Source organism: Glycine max, chromosome 1 (assembly GCF_000004515.6).
Source record: "Glycine max cultivar Williams 82 chromosome 1, Glycine_max_v4.0, whole genome shotgun sequence".
NCBI classification, from domain to species: domain Eukaryota; kingdom Viridiplantae; phylum Streptophyta; class Magnoliopsida; order Fabales; family Fabaceae; genus Glycine; species Glycine max.
In genome coordinates, this window is record NC_016088.4 from 19,106,913 (window position 1) to 19,131,446 (window position 24,534).

The 24,534-nt window shown below is 37.6% G+C and overlaps 1 protein-coding gene across 3 annotated transcripts in view; it reads right to left on the reverse strand.

Annotated features, from left to right (window-relative positions):
• Positions 1-2,855: 2,855 nt before the first annotated feature.
• The window catches only part of LOC100800363 (GPI ethanolamine phosphate transferase 1), a 33,526-nt gene continuing 11,847 nt past the window's right edge, over positions 2,856-24,534 (reverse strand). For 2 of the 3 annotated variants that reach the window (XM_014773984.3, XM_006573163.4), the window contains 10 exons: positions 24,343-24,530; positions 23,355-23,496; positions 23,163-23,271; positions 8,069-8,171; positions 7,779-7,968; positions 7,103-7,201; positions 6,963-7,021; positions 6,264-6,369; positions 3,253-3,509; positions 2,856-3,102 (listed from right to left, as the gene is read on the reverse strand). In XM_014773984.3, the coding sequence (XP_014629470.1) occupies positions 3,345-3,509; positions 6,264-6,369; positions 6,963-7,021; positions 7,103-7,201; positions 7,779-7,968; positions 8,069-8,171; positions 23,163-23,271; positions 23,355-23,496; positions 24,343-24,530 (1,161 nt within the window). In that variant the 3' untranslated portion in view covers positions 2,856-3,102; positions 3,253-3,344. Of the gene's footprint in view, positions 3,132-3,252; positions 3,510-6,263; positions 6,370-6,962; positions 7,022-7,102; positions 7,202-7,778; positions 7,969-8,068; positions 8,172-23,162; positions 23,272-23,354; positions 23,497-24,342; positions 24,531-24,534 lie in introns of all 3 variants that reach the window. The other variant, XM_006573164.4, reaches the window with a different exon arrangement.

The window sequence follows — 24,534 nt, forward strand, 5'->3', positions numbered from 1 at the left end:
CTAAGGTTGTTAAGGCCAAAGCACTTAAGTCATGAATTTATCTTCCTTATCCATCCTTATGGCTATGAGTTAGCGTACCAGGGAGGGAGGACAGTCCATAGTCCCTTAAGTGCTAAGGCTGTTAAGGTGCAAGCACTTAAGTCATGAATGTATCTTCTTCATCCATCCTTATGGCTTATGAGTTGGCCTCCCAGGGAGGAAGCACGGTCCATCCAACCAACAAACAAATTTGTTATCCTCATTTTTATTATTGTAGTCCTTGGGATAAGGGTAGATTAATCTTTTGACACATCGTCAAATAGTATATGCAGAATTTGTCTCTGCTAGAGATGTTGTCCCTAGACCTGACCCTAAGGAGGAAGACATTCAAAAGCATATTATGTATAAGTATAGAAGTAGGCTTCATGTTTGTAGACCAAAGAAATAGTTTCGAGCTCTTAAGAGTCAACAAATTTTGGTCTTGGAGGTTCGTAGAGCATTATACCCACAGTGGCTTAAGTAATGGCTTCTTCCTAATCTATGGTGTACTTGCATGCTTCTTCAGTGCATCCGGACATGATAGCTATAATGTCAAATGAGATCATTACCTATGTATCTCCCACATGACCTATTGTAGTTCCTTTAACCTCTTTAGTCGAGGCCTAGAAATAAGCATAAGGGCCATCATACCAACAATTGAAGTGGTTACCAAAAAGTGTCAATCCTAATAATCTTATTTGGTCTCGAATGTTGAAACATTCTTTTACAAACTTTTAGGAATGAAAAGTTCTTCACCATGCTCTTCCATAGGTGGTTGCTTGTCTTTTGGTGGATGAAGAGAAACAAACTTTATATTGGGTGGTATTGGAGACAATGTGGCAGGGGAATAGATTCTCTTAATTGGAATTATCACTTGGATTCTCTCATGTGAAAATTTTTTCCATAAAAAATCACATGTGCCTTTTTTATTATTTAATACTCTCTCTCTCTCTCTCTCTCTCTCTCTCTCTCTCTTGTTTTTCAATTAAAGGTTGAGATATCATTGGAAAAAAATGTTATATGAGGGATCCAAAGCCAATGGAGCTTTGAGCAAGTGAATGAACTAGTGTAGGTCATTCCAACTTAACCAATGGTCTTAAGTATGCAATTGCACTAAATACTCGGAGGGGGAGCTTTGTCGCCCCTAGTGGTCTTACCGAACTCAAGCAAGGTTGTCTCTAGTAAAGAATACTTGTGGTCTATACAAAAAAATAAGCACATGTATGGTACAACATAGAGATGAAAGACATGAAATGAATAACAATGGGTCCATTGCATTTGCTTAAAAAATATAGAAGGAAGGAAAGAAAGAGAAAGAAGAAAAAATAATAGGTATAGATACCAACAAGAATAATATTAGTGACAATTAAGAGTTGTAAGACCTTCCCAGTTTTCATTAAGTGAGACAAAAACTAACAAAAGCAAAATATTGTAATCAAATTTAAAGTTAGAAAGAGAAATTGAGATGTGGAAACTAAATTGAGACTTCATATAAACATTTTCTTAAAGAAGTATTTATATCATTTTATTCAAGATAAGAGATTCAATACCTGATGGTAAGAAATAAAAAATTTTAGTGACTAGCATCTAACCTAGATGCCCTAACAACATTATGAACGACTTAGTTAGCTTGCCTCCTAATAAAACAAATCTTAAGATTTTGATAAGGATGAAACAATTTTGTACATTTTAAATAAACATAAGAAAGCATAAAAAAGTATAATTTTGGGTGTTTTAAATCAAGAGTTTTATAAAAAAAAATTTCAAATAAAGTCTAAACTTCTTTTAAATAAAGATCAGGCATGCAAAAGCATCACAATTGAGAATAAGAATGTCAATGAGGTTTGTACACATAACCCTACCCATCATCTACAACACACCATAGATTTATTAAAAAGATTAATAAAAAGTACAAAGGAAACATGAGAGGATTGAACCAAAACAAATGATAAAAACAAACATTAACAAAAACAAAAATTAAGAAGATGAAAATGATTCCAAAGTATTTTCTAAAGGCTTAATTATAATTTAAGTTCAATTGGGTGACTCAATTATTAAAAAAAGTTAAAACACCTTTAATTATTTAAAACGTTACAATTATATTCTTTATGTCAGTTCCATTAGTTTGATTGACAAAATTTTGTAAATAGACATTTTTACATTAATTATATTAATAACCAATGCAAAATATCTATTTACATCAATCACAAATATTAACAAGGATCTCATTTTTACATTGACAACCAATGTAAAAAGTTCTTATTTTACAATCGATGTAACAATATTTATTTTCTTCGATCAAACTAATGGATGAAACCGACAGAAAGAGTATAATTGTAACATTTTTAATAATTAAAAGACCTTATTGAACTTTATAATAATTAAAGGACTAAATTGAACTTCAAATTAAAATTAAGATATCAATTGTATAATTAAACCTCTAATGAACTAAGTTTCTCATTTGTGTTTTTATTGTTAGTTAATTTATATACTTTGTTCATTATTCCTTATCATTTTTTTCTTATTTTTAAATCAAGTGTTTTTTAAACTTAATTCTCATTTACACTTCCGTTGAACACAAGTATAACAAGATTATAAAATTTTTATTTTTAAGGGAACTTTAACCCTGAGAAAACTAATTCGTTTTAAGAAATAAAAATATTTCGTTTATTAAATATCAAATATTTTAAAGGATTGCATTTCTCATTCTACACTTTTGGCCAACTGCTCAAACTTTTGTATACACTATCGAATAGAAGAAACTAACTTTTTCCGCTCATCCTTTTTTTAGTACCCGGCATTTAAATTTACGCAAGTTTGTCGGAGAAAGTAATGTCTCAATAGATAACCTCACTAATCTATTTGGGTGAAAAAAGTGCATTAACATTACGTTGACCACAGTAAACAATCAAACAAAAATTCCATCACCCGGGCCAGGGCCAGGACCAGGACCTGTACAGATCAACTACCAAGAGGCAGTAATATAAGGAAAAAGTTTATATGAAAGTTCTTTGTTTACATGGTGAGGCACAATGTTTGCTCGCCTTTCCCTGAGTTCCAGATCACTGCCGCCCGTTCTCAATCCTGAATACCATAGATGGAAATGAATACAACTATGGAAAATCAGTTGAAGTGCCAAAATTTCAGCTCCAGTAGTAAGCTCAACAAGGATAGGTAAGTCCTATTCTGGAGCTCACACAAAAATGGAAGTTAGCTAGGGTAGAAACATAATACCAGGTTGGTCATAACCATCAAAGCAAACACCAAGAATGAGTAGTCATTTCCATGGCAATAAGGTAGCTCGTTTAGAGCGACTTTGGTGAAACCTAATTTGCCTTACGAGTCGATGATACTGCTGAGTTACAGTGGATGTCTTTTGTGTATGTATTTGTGAGGGCAAAGAGTAATAGAACAAAAACAACTTGGGCACTCATGATGCCAAAATGACTGATACTATTTCCAATTTCCATCCAACTTCCTGTATTCCTAACCTGCCAACCATCAAACTCAGTAATAGATACTATATACATGCATCATGCATTCATACATACACACACACATTGATCGAAGATTCAAAATATACCAATCAAAAACAACCAGACATTTCAAGTTAAAAGAATTTTAATACGCATGAGCATTAAACAGGCAGAGGGCGAGCCCTGGCACAGCGGTAAAGTTTGTGCCTTAGTGACCAGCTGTGTCTTGGTGACTGGTTGGTCATGGGTTTGAATCCGGAAACCGTTTCTTTGCATATGCAAGGGTAAGACTGCATGCAATGACCCTCCCCCATACCTTAGCATAGCAAGGAGCCTCAGGGCACTGGGGTATGTTAGTTTAGTTTAGTAGCATTAAACAGGCACCACAAAACTTGTCCCTGTATAACAGACATCCTTAGTCCTTACCTTTTGATACAGTTTGCAAATCCTCAAATCATATATGAATTTTTTAGCACCAAAAATAGAACCTTCATAAAATTGTTAAATATTTTATGGATGAAAGGTTAGCAGACCTCAAAATTTAGGTTAGTGGGACTAAACCACCACCCTCTGCAATTAAGACAGCCCCCAAGAGGCCACAACTAAGGCGGGCTATAGTGGGTCCACAACTAAGGAGGCTTTCCAACACTCCCCCTCACGCCGAGGATTTTCATCCTAGTGCGGGGCAAATGCAGGTAGCTCAAATATGGATCTAGGATAGGATCTGATATCATCTTAGAAATTGGGTTTGAGCCTATTCCTAACTCATTCCAACAAAATAGCATCTTAGAATGTGGATTAGGGCTTAACTCTTCCCTACAAAACCAGCTTCAAAAAACCACTTTGTAAGGTGTGGAATGACATTCACTTATATACTGCAATTTAGCCATATTTCTACATGTATGTGGGACTAAACCACCATCCTTGAGGCTGCAATTAAGGCAGCTCCCAAAGAGGCTGCAATTAAGGCCGCAACTAAGCCGAGCTAGGGGGGGCGCAATTAAAGCAGTTTTCCAACACAGCTCTTTGAATTATAATAAAAATATTATTTAGAAAAGTACAGTAAATCTAAGAAGTATTGGCACAAGATACAAGTTAGGAAGTTAAAATTGAAAAAGACATCAAGAGTTCTTTGTGATCGCAAAGTACCTACCAAACTCAAAGGGAAACTCTACCAAACTCTATCAAACCAACTATACTCTGATAATGAGAATGCTAAGATGGATGTGTGACACAAAAAAATATATAGAATGATTATATATGGGCATATTGGTGTGGCACCTATTGAGGAGATGATAGAAAATCGATTAATGTAATTTAGACATGTATAAAGAAGGCCACAGAAGACACTAGTGAGAAGAGTAGATCACATGGTTTTAACCCTGTGAAAAGGGTTACACAAAGACAAAGGACACCGAAGAAAATTATTAACAGAGATCTCATAGTGAATAACATCTCTAAAAGTCCAGTGGTGTTATATGATTTATGTAGTCAACTTCACCAAGTGGAATTAGTCTATTGTTGTAGTTGATTATCATTTTATGTCACTAAACATTAACATAATGCTAGTTAAGAAAATATATCAGAGAAAATTATAAAAGGCAGCTGATTTTATTAGTAAGACTTTATACCATAATTAAATATTCACAGTTATCAACAACTGTGGTACTAGGAATCCAACAAAAAATAACAAAACAAAGAAAAAAAGAAGTTAATGGTGATGGAAGAAAGAAATTGGCAGCATCTATGGCACTTCTAACAGTTTATCATTTGACCCCTTTCATTTACTATAATGAAATGAAGACACATATCTGTGGTATGAAAAATCAAGAAACAGGAGACAAAAGAATTTACTGAAGACTATGGAAACAGTTGAGAGAATTTAGAGAAAAAGCTTGAGTGTGCTCCCTCACACTCAGCTCCTAAAAAGTATTTATATGTAAATATTATTTATATATATGTGGGGGTGGGGGGGGGGGGGGGGGGGATAGGATCCCTTTACACCAGGTGTAAGTCAAATTTCATCCATTAAATTGAGTTAATCTATTGGCTCAATATATCTCAGTTGAAAAGAAAAATTAAAATTTAAAACAAGGCATGTGACTTGTTGAGATTAGTGAGACCAATTAAAAAATAAAAACAAAAACAAAGACAAATCATGTAATGTTAAAACCCTAATGATCATATGATTTAAATTTGGCTGGAAAGGGAAAATTCCACATGATCAATGGTTGCATGGTCTTGAAGGTGATAATTCTAACACGGTAACACCCAATCACAAATAGCAAGAAGATTACGAATATGGCTTAACTAGTATAGTAGTTTTGGTGGTGTATTGGCATAATTGGTACAAAATAGGGATAATAGAATAGGTTTTCTGTCAAATGTTTATGCTACTGGATTGAATAAACATACGACAACATAATGTTTATTTGTGTGGCCATGAATGATCATGAATTACATGCAGTGAGAAGACAAAGACATAGGGTGTTTTGGTTTTAAGATCACGTGATTTGCTGTCTTTATTTTATTTATTTTTTGTTTGAAACATTTTGAGGCATTAGACTAACTCAATTCAATGGATGAAATTTGGTGTATGTTTTTGGACTTACACCTAGTACATAAGTACAAGACATTGAGACCAAAAGGGATTACAAGCTGTACCCCTATGACAGTCGGCTACATAACAAAAGAAGGAAAAAAGACAGCCTTTTACAAGATATATCTAACAGAAACCATAAGAAATTAAAAAGAATAGGGTGAGTATACCAGGAAGAAGAAGTGAATGGTCATCATGTCTGAGAACAATATAACAAGAAAATAGCATCCCAACCTTGGAACTTGGTTTAGTTTGGTAATCGCACTGAATACGCATCTGCAGTTCAGTCCATTACAAGAAATATAAGATGAAAAATTGTATATAAGATTTAGAACTACTACAACTGTCATTGGTAATATGTTAGTGAAAAGCAGAACCTGAAGAAAGTTTTAAAACCATAAAGCTGAATACTGATGTAAAACACACCATTTATGAAATATGGAATTTGGAATCTACAGATTATAACAGTGAAATATATTTTCTCCGTCTACTCAGTTTCACCAAACAGAAATAGTTTAGAGATTTAGAAAGTTTTGTCATATGGTTACATGCAAGAACTAGATGTATTCAAGATGCACAATGTGCAATACCTGGTGACTGATCTAAAAAATAAAAATCAGTCCTTGGGTGGATATATAAATCTACCTTGGGCAGAATTGATAGCATTTTATTTCTAAAATAATAATGGTGATAAGCAATCATGTGAAAATCTACAGCCTTAGAAGTCTGTATATGACCGCATATCATATACTTGGGATGTATTGCATTGACACAGTTTAAAAAAAAAAAAAAGACATTTGATATTAGGAAAACCAAGTCTCAAAGAAGTAAAATTGTGGGGCAGTTATAAATAGCATTAATGCACTTACATTACAAGCAAGAAAGGTATAAATAATTTGAAGATGAGTAGCGCTGCCATCAGGAAGGGCTGCATTAGTGAAGAAACACATCAGTTCAAAAGCTTATTAAAGATACCTAAGATATCAAAAGAAGTTCAATTTTCACTTACACTAAAGATGGTAATGAACCGATAGACAGATGAAATCTCAAAACTAGCAATACTTGCAAAATTTCCCGTTCCAAAAAAAGCAACATTGAATAAAACCATCTGCATAATACAGTAGTTAGTTTGAAGGTCAAATCAAGTATCAATTATATTAAATTATTAATAATCACTATATCAGAGCTTATCTGATTTCCTTTAGGGGCATAATAAGAAAAGCTAAGCATAATTGTAGATGCATTAGTTCACCCTGAATCTTAACAAACACTATTAGGGTATGAGCTAAATGTAAACTCTTGTGTACATTTTCTCTTAGTTAAATCATAGTATACTGCTATTACAGCTTATTAGGGTTTATGAATGTTCACAGAAAAAGGAAATGAACAAAGGAAAATATCAGGTTCTAATAAAATGAATGTTACACACTTACAAAGATTATAATAGCAATATATAGTTGAACTAAGTATGTAACAAACCTAAAAAACTGAAGGTTAGTTAGGTGTACAGCTGTCAACCTAAAGCCACTTGTACAATAGAAAGTATACAATCAGAAACTAAAGAGTAAAATACTATGATTAAAAACAAAAGGAAGTTCGGATTTAATGTAAGTTTAAAAACAAAAGGAAGATTGGATTTAATTAAGTTATGAAGGAAAAAAGATAAAGAAAAGAATAAAACTTACAAAGACCAATGGAATCCTCACATCAGATAACTGCAAAGATCTATTATCAGATCCATGGATGAGATGATTTGTAACACTTTTAGTGGAATCAGATGACTTATTCACAATATTTAAGTTGAGAATTGTATTTTCAAATAGTATCCAAGCCATCAGTACAAGAGCAAGAGCAGCATAGAATATAGCTTCGTATCTGCATAAGTTTCAAGCAGTAAAAGTAAAAGCAAATGCATCAAGACATCAACAAGTCTACAAGAGAAACTAAAGAAATATCCAGGAGAATGAGATAATACCCAATGGAGAGAAGAAGGAATGGAGGTGCAAAGCCAAGAAATATCGAAGTAAGTCGGGATAAGAGGCTATTTTCTGAGAACAGCGGGAGCACCATTGAAAAACCTGAATAGGTGGTCAATATCAATCCACAGACATTGAATCAGCAAATTTAAATATCTGATGCACTAGTAATTTATAAATAAGCAATGATGTATAAAGAACAAAACAACATTCTTTAGTTATATATGTATAACAAAAATTGTTTATTTATAAGAATACATATTTTATATAAGAATGTCAGTACCGAAAATCCTATGAGTATCTAAACTCTTGCACTTGCAGAATATCGAACAGCTTGAAGCCTTGAACAATCAAATGACAAATTGTATAGCGTATACAAATAACAATGATAGTTGATAAACTAAAGGAGAATCAAAATTAATTATGCTGACCAAAAAATTCCCATTCTCCAGCCATACTAATTTGTCTAAAAGGACAAGCAGAGCTAGATATTTCACGTTGTGAAAGAAAAAGCAAAGAGTGTGATAAGAATTGTATGCAACCGGGTAATGGAAAATTCTTAAATTTAGAAGGAATAATATTTTATTTTCTCATATTGAATTATGAGGTCATTGGACCTATATGTACATGAGTCTGCTGGCTATTTTAGGAAATATGGACAACTAATTCTAGGGAGACAAATCCCTATAATTATGGGATTTATTCTTTTTTTTTGGAAGGCAAAGATAATTTATAATATAGGATAAAAGTACCAGAGGTACTACATAGTACAAATGAAAGTCCTGAGAGATCAGGAGATACAGCACCCTACACAAGTGAATACCCTACTAACAAAACTTTAGGTAAAAGCTATAGACATATTTGAAGACCAACAATAATAAGGAATCTTGAAGTTCCTTTCCCACCCCTTCAACCAAGTCCATAATAGGAACAGAGTGCTATCTGTCAGCCTAGTGATATCAAAGGCTTGATTCTGGAAAATGATATCATTCCTGAGCCTCCAAATTGAGTTTGTAGCTGCTATCCACCACATTGTCCTTCTTGTGTTAGAAGCCTTTGATGCTGCTGAGGAATAGTGCTGGAGAAAATTATCCATTGGCCTGAAGTGAAACACCTTGTCTTCCTTTACCCAAGATAGGAATTCCCACCACAAAGGCATTATTTTGCCACAAGTGAAAAACAAGTGGGATGCGGTTTCAGATTGACTATGACAGAAGGGACATAGATCATTTTCAACCTGAATTTGCCTCTTGATCAAATTGTCCTTCGTGGGAAGTCTATCCCATAATAACCTCCAAACAAAAGATAGGGCTTTAGGAGGGACTTTGATCTCCCAAAGTTTCTTGAATCCCAGGTACTGACCTTCATCATCCATCTCAGATTTAATAACTTGGTAAGCAGATTTAGTTGAGATAATCCCAGTGGCTTCAGCTCTCCAAACCCAGGTGTCGTTGAAGTTGTTATTGAACCTGATTGCATGGATGTGATCAATGAATTTAGAAGCTAGCTGCATCTCATTATCAAACAGGTTTCTTCTCCAAGCCATGTTCCAACCCCACCCATTCTCTGTCCAAGATCCCACCTCTGCCACTTTTAGATCTCTTTGTGAAGAAATTCTAAATAATTCAGGGAATTGGTCCTTGAGAGGAACTCCTTCATCTCCCCAAGGATCTTCCCAAAAGAGGAATTTATCGCCTCTTCCCAACTTCCACCAGATTTGGTTAGCAGCATTGATCACATTCTGTTGTTGAGATATGGCCCTTAAGTCAGCCCACCAAGTGGAGAAGTACTGCTTTCGAGGTCCAGGATCCAATCCCCTCCAACCATTGTACTTAGAATTCAGAATTCTGGTCCAAAGTTGGTCTGGTTGATGGAACATCATCCACTTCCATTTAAACAGCAGAGCCTTGTTGAGAATTTGAATATCTTTGATCCCCAATCCTCCCATATGTTTAGGAGTACAGCATTGACTCCAAGATATCCAAGCGATCTTCCTTCCTTCTAGCTTCCCCCCCCCAAAGGAATTGTCTTTGAATGGCAGAAATCCTGTGAATGATAGCTGAAGGAACCCTGAAAAAGGACAGGAAAAATAAAGGTAGTGCTGTTAGGACAGCATTGATGAGTGTGATCCTACCAGCCATAGAGATATATCTCTGGTTCCATTTGTTCAACTTAGCCTCAAACTTCCTTATGATAGGATCCCAGACCCTCCTCCTTCTAGGATTAGCACCCACTGGAATTCCTAAATAGCAGAAAGGAAGTTGCAGTAATGCACAATTGAGATAAGTAGCAGCAGAGCTGCACCAAACCTCAGATTGGCCAACAGCACCAAACTGACTCTTAGCAAAGTTGATCCTCAGCCCAGAAGTCATCTCAAAGCTTCTAAGAACGGCCTTCACTGCTCTGACATTCTCCATGGAAGCTTCTCCAAAAAACACAGTATCATCAGCATATTGAAGAACATTCACAGGAACTTTGTTCTTCCCCACCAAAAAACTTCTGAACCTATTTTGGGAAACTGCTTCTCTCATCAACCCTGTCAATCCCTCAGCCACTAAATCAAAGAGGAGAGGTGCCAAGGGGTCACCTTGTCTCAATCCTCTTTGAGGATTAAATTCTGAAGTTGGGCTGCCATTAACAAGAACAGAAATGGAAGCCGAATTAAGGCAGGCCCTTATCCATCTAATCCATCTCTCATGGAACCCCATTCTCTTCAGCATATAAATGAGAAATTGCCAAGATACAGAATCATAGGCCTTCTCAAAGTCCACCTTAAAAACCATACAAGACTTCTCGGATCTTCTAGCCTCCTCAATCACTTCATTAGCCACCAGAACTCCATGAAGCAATTGTCTACCCTGTATAAATGTTGTCTGCCTTTCATCTACAAGATGAGGCATGACTTTTTTCAGCCTATTAGCCAACACTTTGGCAATAATTTTATAAGTGCAGCCTATAAGGGATATAGGTCTGAAATCGTTGATAGCTTGGGGATCTTTCACTTTAGGGATGAGGGCAATAAAGGAGGAGTTGCTGCCTTTGGGGAAGGAAGCATTAACAAAAAATTCATCAAAAAATCTCAGAAAATCAGGTTTGAGCTCCTGCCAGAAATGCTTAATGAATCTGAAGTTAAGCCCATCAGGCCCAGGGCTTTTTTCATTGCCACAGCTCCACACAGCACAAGTGATCTCCTCTTCTTTAAAAGGCTCTACCATGCTATCCTTTTGAAGAACAGATAGGACATTGAAGTGGACTCCATCCAGGTTGGGTCTTTGATACTGAGGTTCATGAAATCTATTTTGAAAGTGCTGCAGAACCTCTGCCTTGACCAGGGAAGGATCTTCTACCCATACACCATCAATGAACAACCCCCTAATCGCATTTCTCCTCCTACTATAGTTTATTAATTTGTGAAAATATAAACTGTTGCAGTCCCCCTCTTTAACCCATCTACTTCTAGCTTTCTGTCTCAAGATAGACTCATGGAGACTAGCCTTTTCCCATAGCTGAGATTGAAGATCCTTCAGCTGTTTGATTTGATGCTCCAAAGGCTGAGATGGCATAGAGTTCTCCAACTCATTCATACTCTGTTGCAACTGCTTTATTTGAATATTAATATCTGCTGAATTCTCCTTACTCCACCTTTTCAACCTGTGTTTAAGATTCTTGAGCTTGGTTTTTAAGGCAAAACCCCCCATCCCAAGGGCTGATAATCAGACCAGCATTCTTTCACCACTTGCTGGAACTCCTTGATCTTTAACCATCCATCAAAGACCTTAAAAGGCTTAGGGCCCCAGTCACTAGTCTTGGATTGAAGTAAAATAGGGCAGTGGTCAGAATAGTTTCTCTCAAGGTTGAATTGAGAACTATCAGGCCATAAATCAAGCCATCCATCCGAAACTAGAATCCTGTCAAGCTTACTTTTACAAGTCCCATTAGGCCTTACCCAAGTAAAAGGTTTACCCAAGCAAGGAATGTCCTCCACCTCCATATCAGCAATCCAGTCATTAAATTCTTCTATGATTTGAGAATCTGTATTGGTATTATTAATCCCCATTCTTTCTGAAGAGTATCTGATGCAATTGAAGTCCCCAGCCAAACACCAGCAGGGATCGAGGGACCGAGATTTTCTATTGCTGAGGTTCTGCCATAGCTGCCTTTTCCCAGCAGTGTCACAAGGGGCATAAAGATTAATAACTACTACTCTTTGCATTTGAGGCAACCAAACTCCACCCAACATAATGTAATCTTTATCTGAACATCTAAAATCAACCTGGAATTTATTATTATCCCATATGCATAATAATCCCCCAGCAGCATGTATAGCAGGCTGCCATTCCCAAGCCAGATCACTTTGTCCCCATAAGAATTGACATGTAGCTTTGTCCAGATATTCCTTTTTGGTTTCTTGAAGACATAAAAGATCAACATGAAACTTCCCCACCAAACTCCTGATAGAAGCCCATTTTAGGCCTCTACCCAGCCCTCTAATATTATAAGACATAATATTCATCTATGAATATTCTTGTTTCCCAGCTGCAAAGCCTCTTTCCTATCCCGAATCTCCATGTTCTTGAAGCTGTGAATACCGTCCTGATCCGATTCATGTTGGAGGCCTAAGGATTTCGCAAGAATCCACTGCTGGTTGGCCTCTTCAAATTCTTCAAGAGAATTTCCATCCACACTGTTAATCTCCTCCATCTCCACCGTGTTACTACGGTTTGTGCCTTTGAAAAGGTTATCCTTTAAACCCGGATCAGCCTTATCCTCCATTAATGATGTATTTTCTTCAGCTACAGGCATAAGAAGGCAGCCCTTTGATGGGGCGTGTCTTTGCCTAGCATAAACTTTAGGGAACCAGTCCATATTCCTTTTTGATGCTTGGGTCAAGATTATATGTTTTTTCTTTTTGCACTCCTCCAATATCTTTATTGGGCCCGATATGGAACTTGGCCCAATCTCCTTTTGACCCTGAGTCTGGCTTATGTCATGATAATATCTTGTATCCGTTGCACATGTCTTATATGCCCCTTGGATGTTAATCTGATTTCTTGCTGCTTCCTCAGAATTTAAAAACTTTCCATCTTGGTCTTCCTCAGCCTTTCGAGGCCCGACTATAACAGGGTCCAAGGTTATGACCTCTGAGGAAATATTTCCCTGCTTTTTCTCTGCACCAGCAGTCCGTTGGTCAACCTTTGCCAAAGTAGAGTCCTGAACGTGTCTCGCTGCGTCTCCTGCGCTATGTTTGCATGCATCAAAAAATGGGTTATTATCCACTGGGTCAACACGATTCCGAGATTGGCCGTAGAAACCGCTGGGTAAATCGTTTGACTGGTGGTTCGAAGAGGCCTTGTTGTTGGTGGCTGACAACTCCGATGAATACGAAAAGGAGGTATCGTCGTCGTCTTCTTCCGCGTCGACACCTTCCTCCTCCGACGTGATCTCCTCCGTCCACTCTTCGGACATGGACGTTTTGGTTCTCCACGCATCCCCATCGACACCTACCTCCTCCACCAGCCACACCCTGTGATCTTCTCCCCCACAACGAACCTTCACTTCCTTGCTGATTGCCGGCGGCAAAGGAGTTCGAACCAGCAAGCGCGCACGGTCCAGTCGTCGCCGGTCTTCGGTGTCTTCGTCAGCCTCTATGACATCTCCAATAGTTGAGACAATGTGCTTCATGTGGTCCACTTCCCATGCTTCAATCGGAAAGCCCCATAATTGAAGCCACACAACCCGATTAGATGACCTGTAGCCTGGTCGCCATCTCTCAAGGGAATAGAATAGGGTATTGCCGCCGTTTATCTCTGAGTTGATAAGCTGTTGAGCTTGATCCTCTGAAAGTCCAATGAGAAGGACCATGTCGTCTCCAAGGAATCTAGTGCTGATGTTATATCCCAGCTCCCACGATATGTAATCCTCCATTTTCTCCATCTTCATGGGTTTCTTCAACTTACCAACCCAAGCCCCTTTACACCAGAAATCACGACCTTTAGTGGGTTCGATGGTAATTGTTGGAGTACCATCTGCACCTGTCATCGTTCCTCCTGAAACTCCTTTCTGACCCACCACCTCCACGTATGATCACACCCGAGGTCTGTTAGTAACCGGAAGACCCTTGACATCTTCTTTGTTTTGCTTCCCCCCTTTATCTACTCTTGTATGCGTCTGGAGATTCGAAGCTAACCTTGTGAACCTGGGAAGGTTGACGAACAGCTTGTGGTCGTCTATGAAAATGTTATCCAGGTGCGTCTCCAGAATCTTTACATCCGAAACACCCTTGAACCTCCCAAAACCAAACCTTCTACCCTCCTTGTTACAGCGTTTGGCTATAAAAACTTCACGGACATCACCCCAAGTCTTAAACTTCTCCCAAAGCCACACTTCATTAACATCGTCTGTGAAGTTAGTGAAATAGAAGGATGTAATATCCTCCTTATCTCTCCAGTTGGGACGCTTGGACGAAAGATTATGGGTTGTTCTGTTCTCTGGAATAATCTTCTTTACTGTCTTTGCTTCCCTCCTACTGATCACCTTTGTCCATTCTTCCTTTGTACCAAGTCTGTCGTCATTCACGTTCTTGTTCCAGCATTCCTCGTAATGTCGATTGTGTTCCTGGTTCCCCCCCTTCGAGCTTCCATTTGTTTCCTTCATACCGCAACTTTCTGGAATTGCTCCGACGACATGAGGAATGTTCCTCTTTCCTCCTATCTCTGTCTCTCCCCCTCTCCCTGTTACGTCTGCATATTCTTCTGTTGTCGCCTGATCGATCTCTCGCAAACTCTCGTTCTCTCAGGATATCTCTCTGTCTCTCTATTTCACGTGCTCTCCCTCTCTCAGCCACTCTTTCTCTTAGGTGTATCTCTCTCTCTCCCTCTCTCTCTCTGAAGTGTTTCACTCTCTCTCTAAGGTGTTTCTCTCTCATCTCTTCCATTTTAGGAGACAGCCACCATTCCCATGCTTTCTGTTGAAACTTGAAAGTACATGGCTTTGGGTATAATGGGAGGAAAAGGAGAAATAGAGAAGCAGTTTCCTGTAATGCATAAAGTATGGGATTTATTCTAAATACATAATCCTAGTATTAATAGCAATATACAGCTGTGATGAAGAATAAAAATACAATCAGGGATAAAATATAAACTTTTCTAAAATACACACTAAGTAACACGATTTTGACACTCCCCCTCAAGCTGGTGAATAAATGTTCTCCATTCCCAGCTTGGATATAATTCTTTCAAAGTTGATATAGTTCAGCCCCTTGGTGAGTATATTTGCAAGTTGATTTTGAGTGGACACATATGGAGTGCAAATCAAGCCATTGTCTAGCTTTTCTTTGATAAAATTTCTATCCACCTCAATATGTTTGGTTCTATCATGTTGCACTGGATTGTGGGCTATACTAATTGCAGATTTATTGTCACAATATAATCTCATAGGTTCATCCCACCTTATCTTTAAGTCTTCCAATATAATCTTCAGCCATAGAAGTTCACATATTCCTTGGGCCATTGCTCAAAATTCTGCTTCAGCACTTGATCTAGCTACTACACTTTGTTTTTTGCTCTTCCAAGTCACCAAGTTTCCACCAAGGAAAGTGCAGTATCCAGTAGTTGATCTCCTATCCACAACTGACCTAGCATAATCTGCATCCGCATATGCTTCAAGACTTACACTCTTGTTTTGTTTGAACAAAATCCCTTTTCCTGGAGTCCCTTTTAAATATTGAACAATTCTAAGGGCAGCTTGTAAATGTGCTTCCTTTGGTTGGTGCATAAATTGGCTGACTAAGCTTACAGCAAAAGCAATATCTGGCGTAGTATGGGATAAGTAAATAAGTCTGTCCACAAGTCTCTGATACATTTCCTTGTCCACGGCAATATCCTCCTCTGCACTTCCTAACTTTATGTTTGGATCAATTGGAGTACTTGCTGGTCTGCAAGCTGTTTTACATGTTTCTTTAAGCAAGTCAGTGATGTATTTTGTTGAGATATGAAGATTCCTTTCTTAGAATGGGCCACTTCAATTGCCAAAAAATATTTAAGTCTCCCTAATGTCTTAATCTCAAATTTTGTGGCAAGGCATTGACTTAACTCTTGCTGCTCCCTTTTGTCATCCCCAGTTACTATAATATCATCTACATACACCAGTAATTATTGTTACTTCCCCTGAAACTGAATGTTTGATAAATAAAGTGTGATCACCTTGACTCTATTTATAGCCCAAACTTGTCATAACTTTGGTGAATCTTCCAAACCATGCTCTCGGGGATTGTTTCAGCCCATATAGAGCCTTTTTTAGCTTGCAAACAGTTCCAGTAGCAACCTGTCCACAATAACCAAGGGGTAACTCCATGTATATTTCTTCTTCAAGATCTCCATGTAGGAATGTGTTCTTCACATCAAACTGCTGCAGGTCCCAATCATGGTTTGCTGCTAATGACAATATTACTCTGACCGTGTTTATCTTAGCAACTGGGGAAAATGTTTCCAAGTAATCCACTCCATATGTCTGAATGAATCCTTTGGCCACTAACCTTGCCTTATAACGTTCAATGGTCCCATCAACTCAATACTTTATGGTGTATACCCATTTGCACCCAACTGGTTTTTTTCCAGTTGGCAAAGTGGCAAGTTCCTAGGTCTTGTTCTTGTTTAACGCCTCCATTTCCACATCCATGGCTTGTTTCCATTTCCTGTCAAAAAATGCTTCAGATACAGAGGAAGGTGTGGGTGTAGTGTTTAGGTTTGTGAGAAAGGTTTTATGGGTAGGAGAGAATTTTTTAAAGGATAGGAAACTTGATAGAGAGTAAAGTGGTTGTTGGGTGCATCTTCTAGTTCCTTTTCTAAGGGCAATGGGAAGGTCAAGGTTTTGGTTCACCTATACTTCTGAAATTCCAGCAACAAACTCATTAGAATTATTTATAGGATTAGAAGATGTTACCTCATGTAATGATGGTGGATCAGATTCTTGGACATGGATAGAATCTGGAATGGCCTTTTCTCTACTTGAATATACCAGATTTTTCCCAAACTTCCCACCATTAGTCTCAAGTTGAGTTGCAGGTCCTGTTGTTGAATCAGGGGATTGTCTTGCTGAATTTGGACTTCTTTCAGTTTCAGGTACAGCAGCGCTAGTTGTCCCAATTTCAGGTCCAAATGTCATATTCGGAAGCATTAGAGGCTCATCTTCCTCTATTACATTCTCCCTCTGAAGATGAGGTTGCTTGAAGTAGCTTTCTTGTTCGTTGAAGGTGACATCCCTTGACACATAGAATCTTCTTGATGGAGGGTGAAAGCATTTGTATCCCTTTTGTGTGGTTGAGTACCCCAAGAATACACACTTGACAACCCTAGGATCCAGTTTTCCCCTTTCATTACTATGAACATGTACAAAGGATACACACCCAAATATTCTAGGTTGGAGTTTATTTGTAGGGTCCAAGTGTGGGTAGAATGAGGATAGGACTTGCATGGGACTTTTTTATTCTAAGATTTTTGAGGGTAACCTATTGATTAGGTAGGAGGTAGTAAGGAGAGCTTCCCCCCAAAACTTTTTAGGGACATGATTTTGAAAAAGCAAGGCTCTGGTTTGGTTTAATAAGTGCCCATTTTTCCTTTCTGCAATCTCATTCTGTTGGGGTGTGTTAACACATGAAGACTCATGGATTACCCCATCCTTTTGATAAAAAGATTTGAGCACAAGATTAAAGTAGTCCCTGGCATTGTCAGACCTAATTCTCTTAATGTTGACTCCAAATTGGTTTTTAATCATCAAGACAAACTGAATAAAAACAGAGCTAACTTCAGATTTTTGTTTTAATAAGAAAACCCAAGTCACCCGAGTACAATCATCTATGAAGGTTAAAAACCATTTAGCACCCGAGATATTAGGGACATGAGCAGGACCCCATACATCAGTATGAACAAGAGAAAAAGGGAAAGAACTCATCTTATTACTAATGGGAAAAGATACACGCTTGTGTTTAGCAAGCTCACACACCTCACAATGCAGACTCCCCACATTTAAATTCTTAAACAAGGAAGGAAATATCGCTTTTACAACTTGAAATGATGGATGTCCCATCCGGCAATGGTATAGTTGAATTTTCTCTTTGCTGGTCATGGTGGATTCAGAGATGAGAGAGTGGCTCCTGGTAGGCATATTAGGATCCTTTATGTAGTACAAGCCATTCCATTCTCTAGCATGTCTAATCTTCCCGGAGTTCTAGTCCGGTAATATACAAGAATTGTTATAAAAAACATTACATGAGAGATCTTTTGTGAGTTTTTGTATAGAAATCAGATTGGTGGACAGCTTAGGAACATGAAGGACATTTTTTAATGTTATGGATGGGATTATTTGGACCTCTCCTTGTCCTGCTACAGTTATAAGGGTTCCATCTACTGTGGAAATTTTCTTGTTGCTAGGACATGGAGAATATGTGGAGAAGTATTTGGGTAGAGGGGTCATGTGGTCTGTGGATCCAGAATCTAATATCCAATAGGGGATAAATGGTGTATCTGAAACATTAAGTCCAAAAGAAAATGGAAACTTACCAGGAGTGTTATTAAATGGCGGCCATGGCAGCGCCATGGCGGAAAAGCGTGGCTGAATTATGAAAAAACGCCACCGAATAGTGGTGGCATGGCGGGTTGCTAATGGCGGCACCATGGCGGCCTCCATAGCCATGGCAGGTCATGGCGGAATAGCGGGAAAGGCGGAATAGCGGCCTTTTATGTTTTTTTCGCAGTAGGTGTTGGTCTGACCCGACCTAACCCTACCCGATAATATATTTTGAAAAGCGCAGCAGCCACAAACAGAAACAGAACAGCAGCGAACCAGCACCCGGACCCAGCAGCCACCACTACCAGCAGCGACGACCGGCAGCAGCACGACCCCGCGAAGCAGCGACCAGCACCCGCACCCAGCAGCATCGCAGCGACCAGCAGCACCACGAACGGCGGTGACGAACGGCAGCGCGAATAGCAGCACGACGGCGAAGACGAACGTTGTGGACGATGGACAGTGGTGCCTTTTTATTTGTTTTTTTTTCTTTTTCTTTGCTGTTTGACACCCGTTTTTGATGTCTGCATCTTTTTTTTGTTTTTCTATTTGACACCCTTTTTTATTTTTGACAGTCCCATTTTTATTTTTATTTTCTATTTGACATCATGTTTTTTTTTTCTGTTCAGTCCTCTTTTATTGTATGAACTCATGAAACTTTTTTAATTTTTTTAGTTTATTTGAATGCAATCCATTGTTTTTTCAATTTCAATGAGTTTATTTGGTGTTGGTACTTGGTTATTTATAATTATATATATGTATATATATATATATATATATATATATATATATGTATATATATATATATATATATATATATATATATATATATTTTGTCCGCCATGAGATCCGCCATTTTCCGCTACGCCATCTGCCATATTTTTATGATGGATTTTTGGCTTTCCGCCATCCGCCATTAACAACACTGCTTACCAGAATATGTTAAGGAGCACGTACCTGTGGGCTTCTCCAGTTTACTAAGGAAGGATCTTACCCTTTCTATCTCTTCAAGATTTAGCTGAACAACCTCTTCGCTATGTCCAGCATTAGCAATGTGTGCTTGCCCTTGTCCTCCCCCTTTTTTAGGACCTCCTTTCTGCCCCCATTCTCGACTTGGGGGTTTTCCATGTAATTTCCAGCACTTCTCCCTTGTGTGGCGTGGCTTGTTGCAGTAGGTATACCAGCCTTCCTCATGTTTTTTCTCCATATTGGGAAATCCGTTTTTCTTCTGGTTAACAACCATGGTTGTTCCTCCTTCAGCTATCATTGTTGAGGTTTCAGCAGTTGGGGTTTCCAGCATCAGTTCTCGCCTACTTTCATCACTCCGGATGATGACTATCACTTCATTAAGTCCTGGGACTTTCTCTTTTCCCAGAATTTGGATTCGGACCTGGTCATATTCAGAATTCAGGCCTACCAAAAAATCATAAACTCTATCTTGTTCAATGTACTCCTTAAGGATTGTTGAGTCTTCTAAACACCTTGCTTTTATGACTCGATAGTGATCCAATTCCATCCATAGGGATTTGAGTTGATTGGCATATTCTGTGACTGATTTGTTTCCCTGTTTGGCACCCAAGGTTTTCACCTTTACATCATATATTTGTGCAGCATCTTTGGCCTTAGAATAGGTTTGTTCTACTGCCTCCCAAATTTCCTTTGCTGATTTAAGGAACATACAGGTATCACTGATTTCTGGGACCATTGAATTCCACAACCATGCCATGATCATGGAGTCTTCTTCATCCCATGATTTGAACTTGGCATCCTTTTCATCAGGGGCATTATCAGTCAGGTGACTGCCCTTTCCTTTTCCCTTCAATATGCTCCTAATGAGTTGAGACCATTTAAGATAATTCTTTCCAGTTAACCGATAAGCAGAATGAATATTCTGCAATTCTCCAGCAATCTGGAATTTGTCCCCTATTTCAGGAACAAGATTCACAATTTCAGCCATGGGTGAGATCAAGGCTGTGGTGAGTAATGAAGGCAGCAATGAAGGCTGCGATAGGTTTCAAGGTTGCGCAACAATGAGGGCTGCAACTTAGGGTTTCATTGGACCTATATGTACATGAGTCTGCTGGCTATTTTAGGAAATATGGACAACTAATTCTAGGGAGACAAATACCTATAATTATGGGATTTATTCTAAATACATAATCCTAGTATTAATAGCAATATACAGCTGTGATAAAGAATAAAAATATAATCAGGGATAAAATATAAACTTTCCTAAAATACACACTAAGTAACACGATTTTGACAAAAATATTTGTTCTCTAGCTTGAAGGGGAGTGTTGAAAATAGGAATATTTTAGGAGATAAGAGCTTCTTTTAATGTTTATTTTTCCAAGTTGTCAAGATACTTGGTATAGTTTGGTTCAATGCATCTTAGGAAGTAGTTGTATCTTAATTGTTCTCTTGTATGTTGGTTTGGCATTAATTATCTTTGTAATACTCATGAATATAAATAAATTTAGGGTTAACTAAGTTTTTAATCCCTAAACTTTTTCGAAATTCAGTTTTTAGTTCCTAAACTTATGTTTGACTGGTCAAGGTCCCTCAACTTTTTTCCATTAAGATTTTTAGTCCCTACACTTTTGTTTGACTGGTCAAGGTCCTTAAACGTTTAGAAATTTTAGTTTTTAGTCTCTAAACAAAAGTTTGAACCCATTTATTTAATGATAATGAGATTTCAAGGACTAAAAACTGAATTTTTCAAAAGTTTAGGGACTAAAACCTTAATGGAAAAAAGTTGAGGGACATTGACCAGTCAAACAAATGTTTAGGGACTAAAAACCTTAATGGAAAAAAGTTAAGGGACCTTGACCAGTCAAACAAAAGTTTAGGGACTAAAAACCTTAATGGAAATAAGTTAAGGGACTTTGACCAGTCAAACAAATGTTTAGGGATTAAAAACTGAATTTCAAAAAAGTTTAGAAACTAAAAACTTAGTTAACCCATAAATTTATGCATAAATAACCTTTTCGTCCCTATAAAATAGGGGTTTTATATTCTAGTCCTTTAAAGATTTTCATTTTATTTTAGTCCCTATAAATTTATTTTATTTTTAGTCTCTGCTATCAACGAACAACATTAACTAATGACATAATATCGACGTTGGCAACCCATTGACTTGCCACATCATCAAGGAATCTGACGGGCAGTCACGTGTATTTTGTTGATGACATCAGACTTGTTGATGAGGGATTTAAAAATATAGTTTACCAAAACAATTGCATGTGATTGTCTTGTCAGACTCCTTGATGATGTGCCAAGCAATGGACTACCAATGTCAATATGTCATCAGTTAAAACTGTTACTTGACAAGGAACTAGATATATATATATATATATATATATCAATGTTGTTAATGGCGGATGGCGATTCATGGCGGAAAGTCAAAAATCCACCATAAAAATATGACAAATGGCATAGCGAAAAATGGCAGACGTTATGGCGGACAAAAAAAAAATATACGTATAAATATAAATAAAAAATTAAGAAAACAATGGATTGCATTCAAATAACAGAAAACAAAAAAACAAAAAACAAAAAATGGGTGTCAAAAATAAAAAAGGGTGTCAAATAGAAAAAGGGAAAAAAAAGCTATCCTCATCAAAAACGGGTGTCAAACAGAAAAAAGAAAACGACCTCATCCCAGGAAAAAAGAAAACAGACAATTCTCAAATGCCTAGACTTTCTTCCTTCTTTGTTTAAGAGGCCAGCTTGCCATGGACAAAACAAAAATAAAACGCACCAAAGCACTGCCGTCGCCGTCAACGTGCGTCATGCATCATGCGACGGTCGCGTGCGTCGTGCATTGGTCGTCGGTCGTCGATCTCTCGTATGAGTCGTCTGCTGGTCTATTGCCGTCGCGCTCGAGAACGTCGTCTGCGGTTGTCGTGTGCGTCGCCGAAGCCCACGCCACCGTTCGTCGCACTGGAGACTGCTGCTGGTCGCGCCGCTAAAGAGGAGAAACTCAGGTATGGTTGGCTCGGGTCAGCCCAACCCCTGTCGCGCACGTTTTTTAAAATAAAAAATCCGTTATTCCGCCATTCACGCGATTCCGCCATGGCTATGGCGGCCGCCATAAGCAACCCGCAACGCCACCGCTATTTGGTGGCGTTTTTCCAAAATTCCACGACGCCATTCCGCCATGGCCGCTTTTTAATAACACCAATAATATATATATATATATATATATATATATATATATATATATATATATAAAGGACTAAAATCAAAAACACCCTATTTTATAGGGACCAAAGAGTTATTTAAGCCTAAATCTATTCTGCTTGATGGAGAATGACACCCAAGCACATTCAAAAAAATTCCTTTCTCATTTTCTCAATTTCCAGCCATGCCATATATACATTGAGAGAACAAGAGTGAGTTAATGGACATGTTAAAGTCATGTATTTTGAGATGGAACAAGGAAAAAGTAGGATGGCAACAGCTATATAGAAATGCCTGCATGGGACTATAAATTCAGGTGAACAGAAGAATCAAAGGTTGAAATTATACCAGCAACAGACCAATTTATCAATTGGTGCGATGCAAGCAACTCTCGCTTTTCAGTTCTGTGAACAGTTGATAAATACACCATCACTGAAGATAGAGCAACCAAAAGAGCCTGATGGACAAGTAAAGGAAATTAGTGGATTTGTCATACATAAATAAGCTTCCAAACTCAATGGTAGAGAATATGATATGCACCTGTAAGTAAAATAGAGATGAAAATTTGGAACTTTTCAACTTGCAATTGCATATACTTAGCCAATACTTCCTTCCACCAGCATGCAAATCTAGCCATCTTGCAACTATTCCTATAATGATAATAATAACCCCACTACTAACTCTGCAAACATAATAATTTGATATGCTTAACAGTCTTGTTTGGATTCAGAAAGTGTTAGAAAATGATGGGACAGAAAAAGCAACAAACAAAGCAGAAGAGAATCTCAACATGAGAAAAGTTAAAGTAAAAAAATTGTGCAAGATCTTTCTTACATGATAGAAGTGTTCGCACAGGATGGAACAAACCATATATGTGCTATCTTATGTTTGGTATATTTTATTAATAGAACAGAAATGGACATAGAACAGTAGCTTAAAAAAGTGATACCATTTGGTTCAACGGAAAAGGGTAGAACCAAGTGAAACAGAACAACAGCATTCAATTATTAGTTTTTAATACAAAAATATCAGTAAGTTTTATTTCTCCTTTCCTACTTTCTCTGTCGAGCGGAATGACAGAGATGGTGATCTCCTTCAATATCAATTTTACAATGTTCCAATTAGACAACGAATTGTGAAAGTATCGATTAATTGCGTTTTTTAAATATCAAATTTCAGTAACATTTCTGCACTTCCTTTTCGGTTATTTACAAATTACCTCCTATGCACATTAAAAAAAATTTAAATTGGAATTCAGAGTGAGGATTAACTTGTCAAGGAAACATTAATCATTTTTTTACAATTTTCAAATTTCAAATCTTTATTGGTTTTAACTCAAAATTGAGAGAGAGAGAGAGAGAGAGAGTGATTAAAAGCATCATTCTATTCAGTTTAATAAATACCAAACATAGACAAGACATTGGGTCCTATTTCATCTTATACCTACCAAACACAGTACATGAAACAATAGTGTCCTTTGGATTTTGTTTGCACTATGATAAATATATATTCAGTGGAAGTGACTTACACTAATTGATTATTGTCAGGAATTTCTGCTGGCATCAATGTGAAAAGAGACAAAAACCAACATGCTAGGCAAACATATATCGGTATACCAGATCTCCAGGGAATTGACTTAAAAAGATAAAATGAAGCTGTGGCCCCGGCAATCAAAAAACACCACGTATAGAGCTTCCTCTCAGTGAAGCTGTTAACCTGC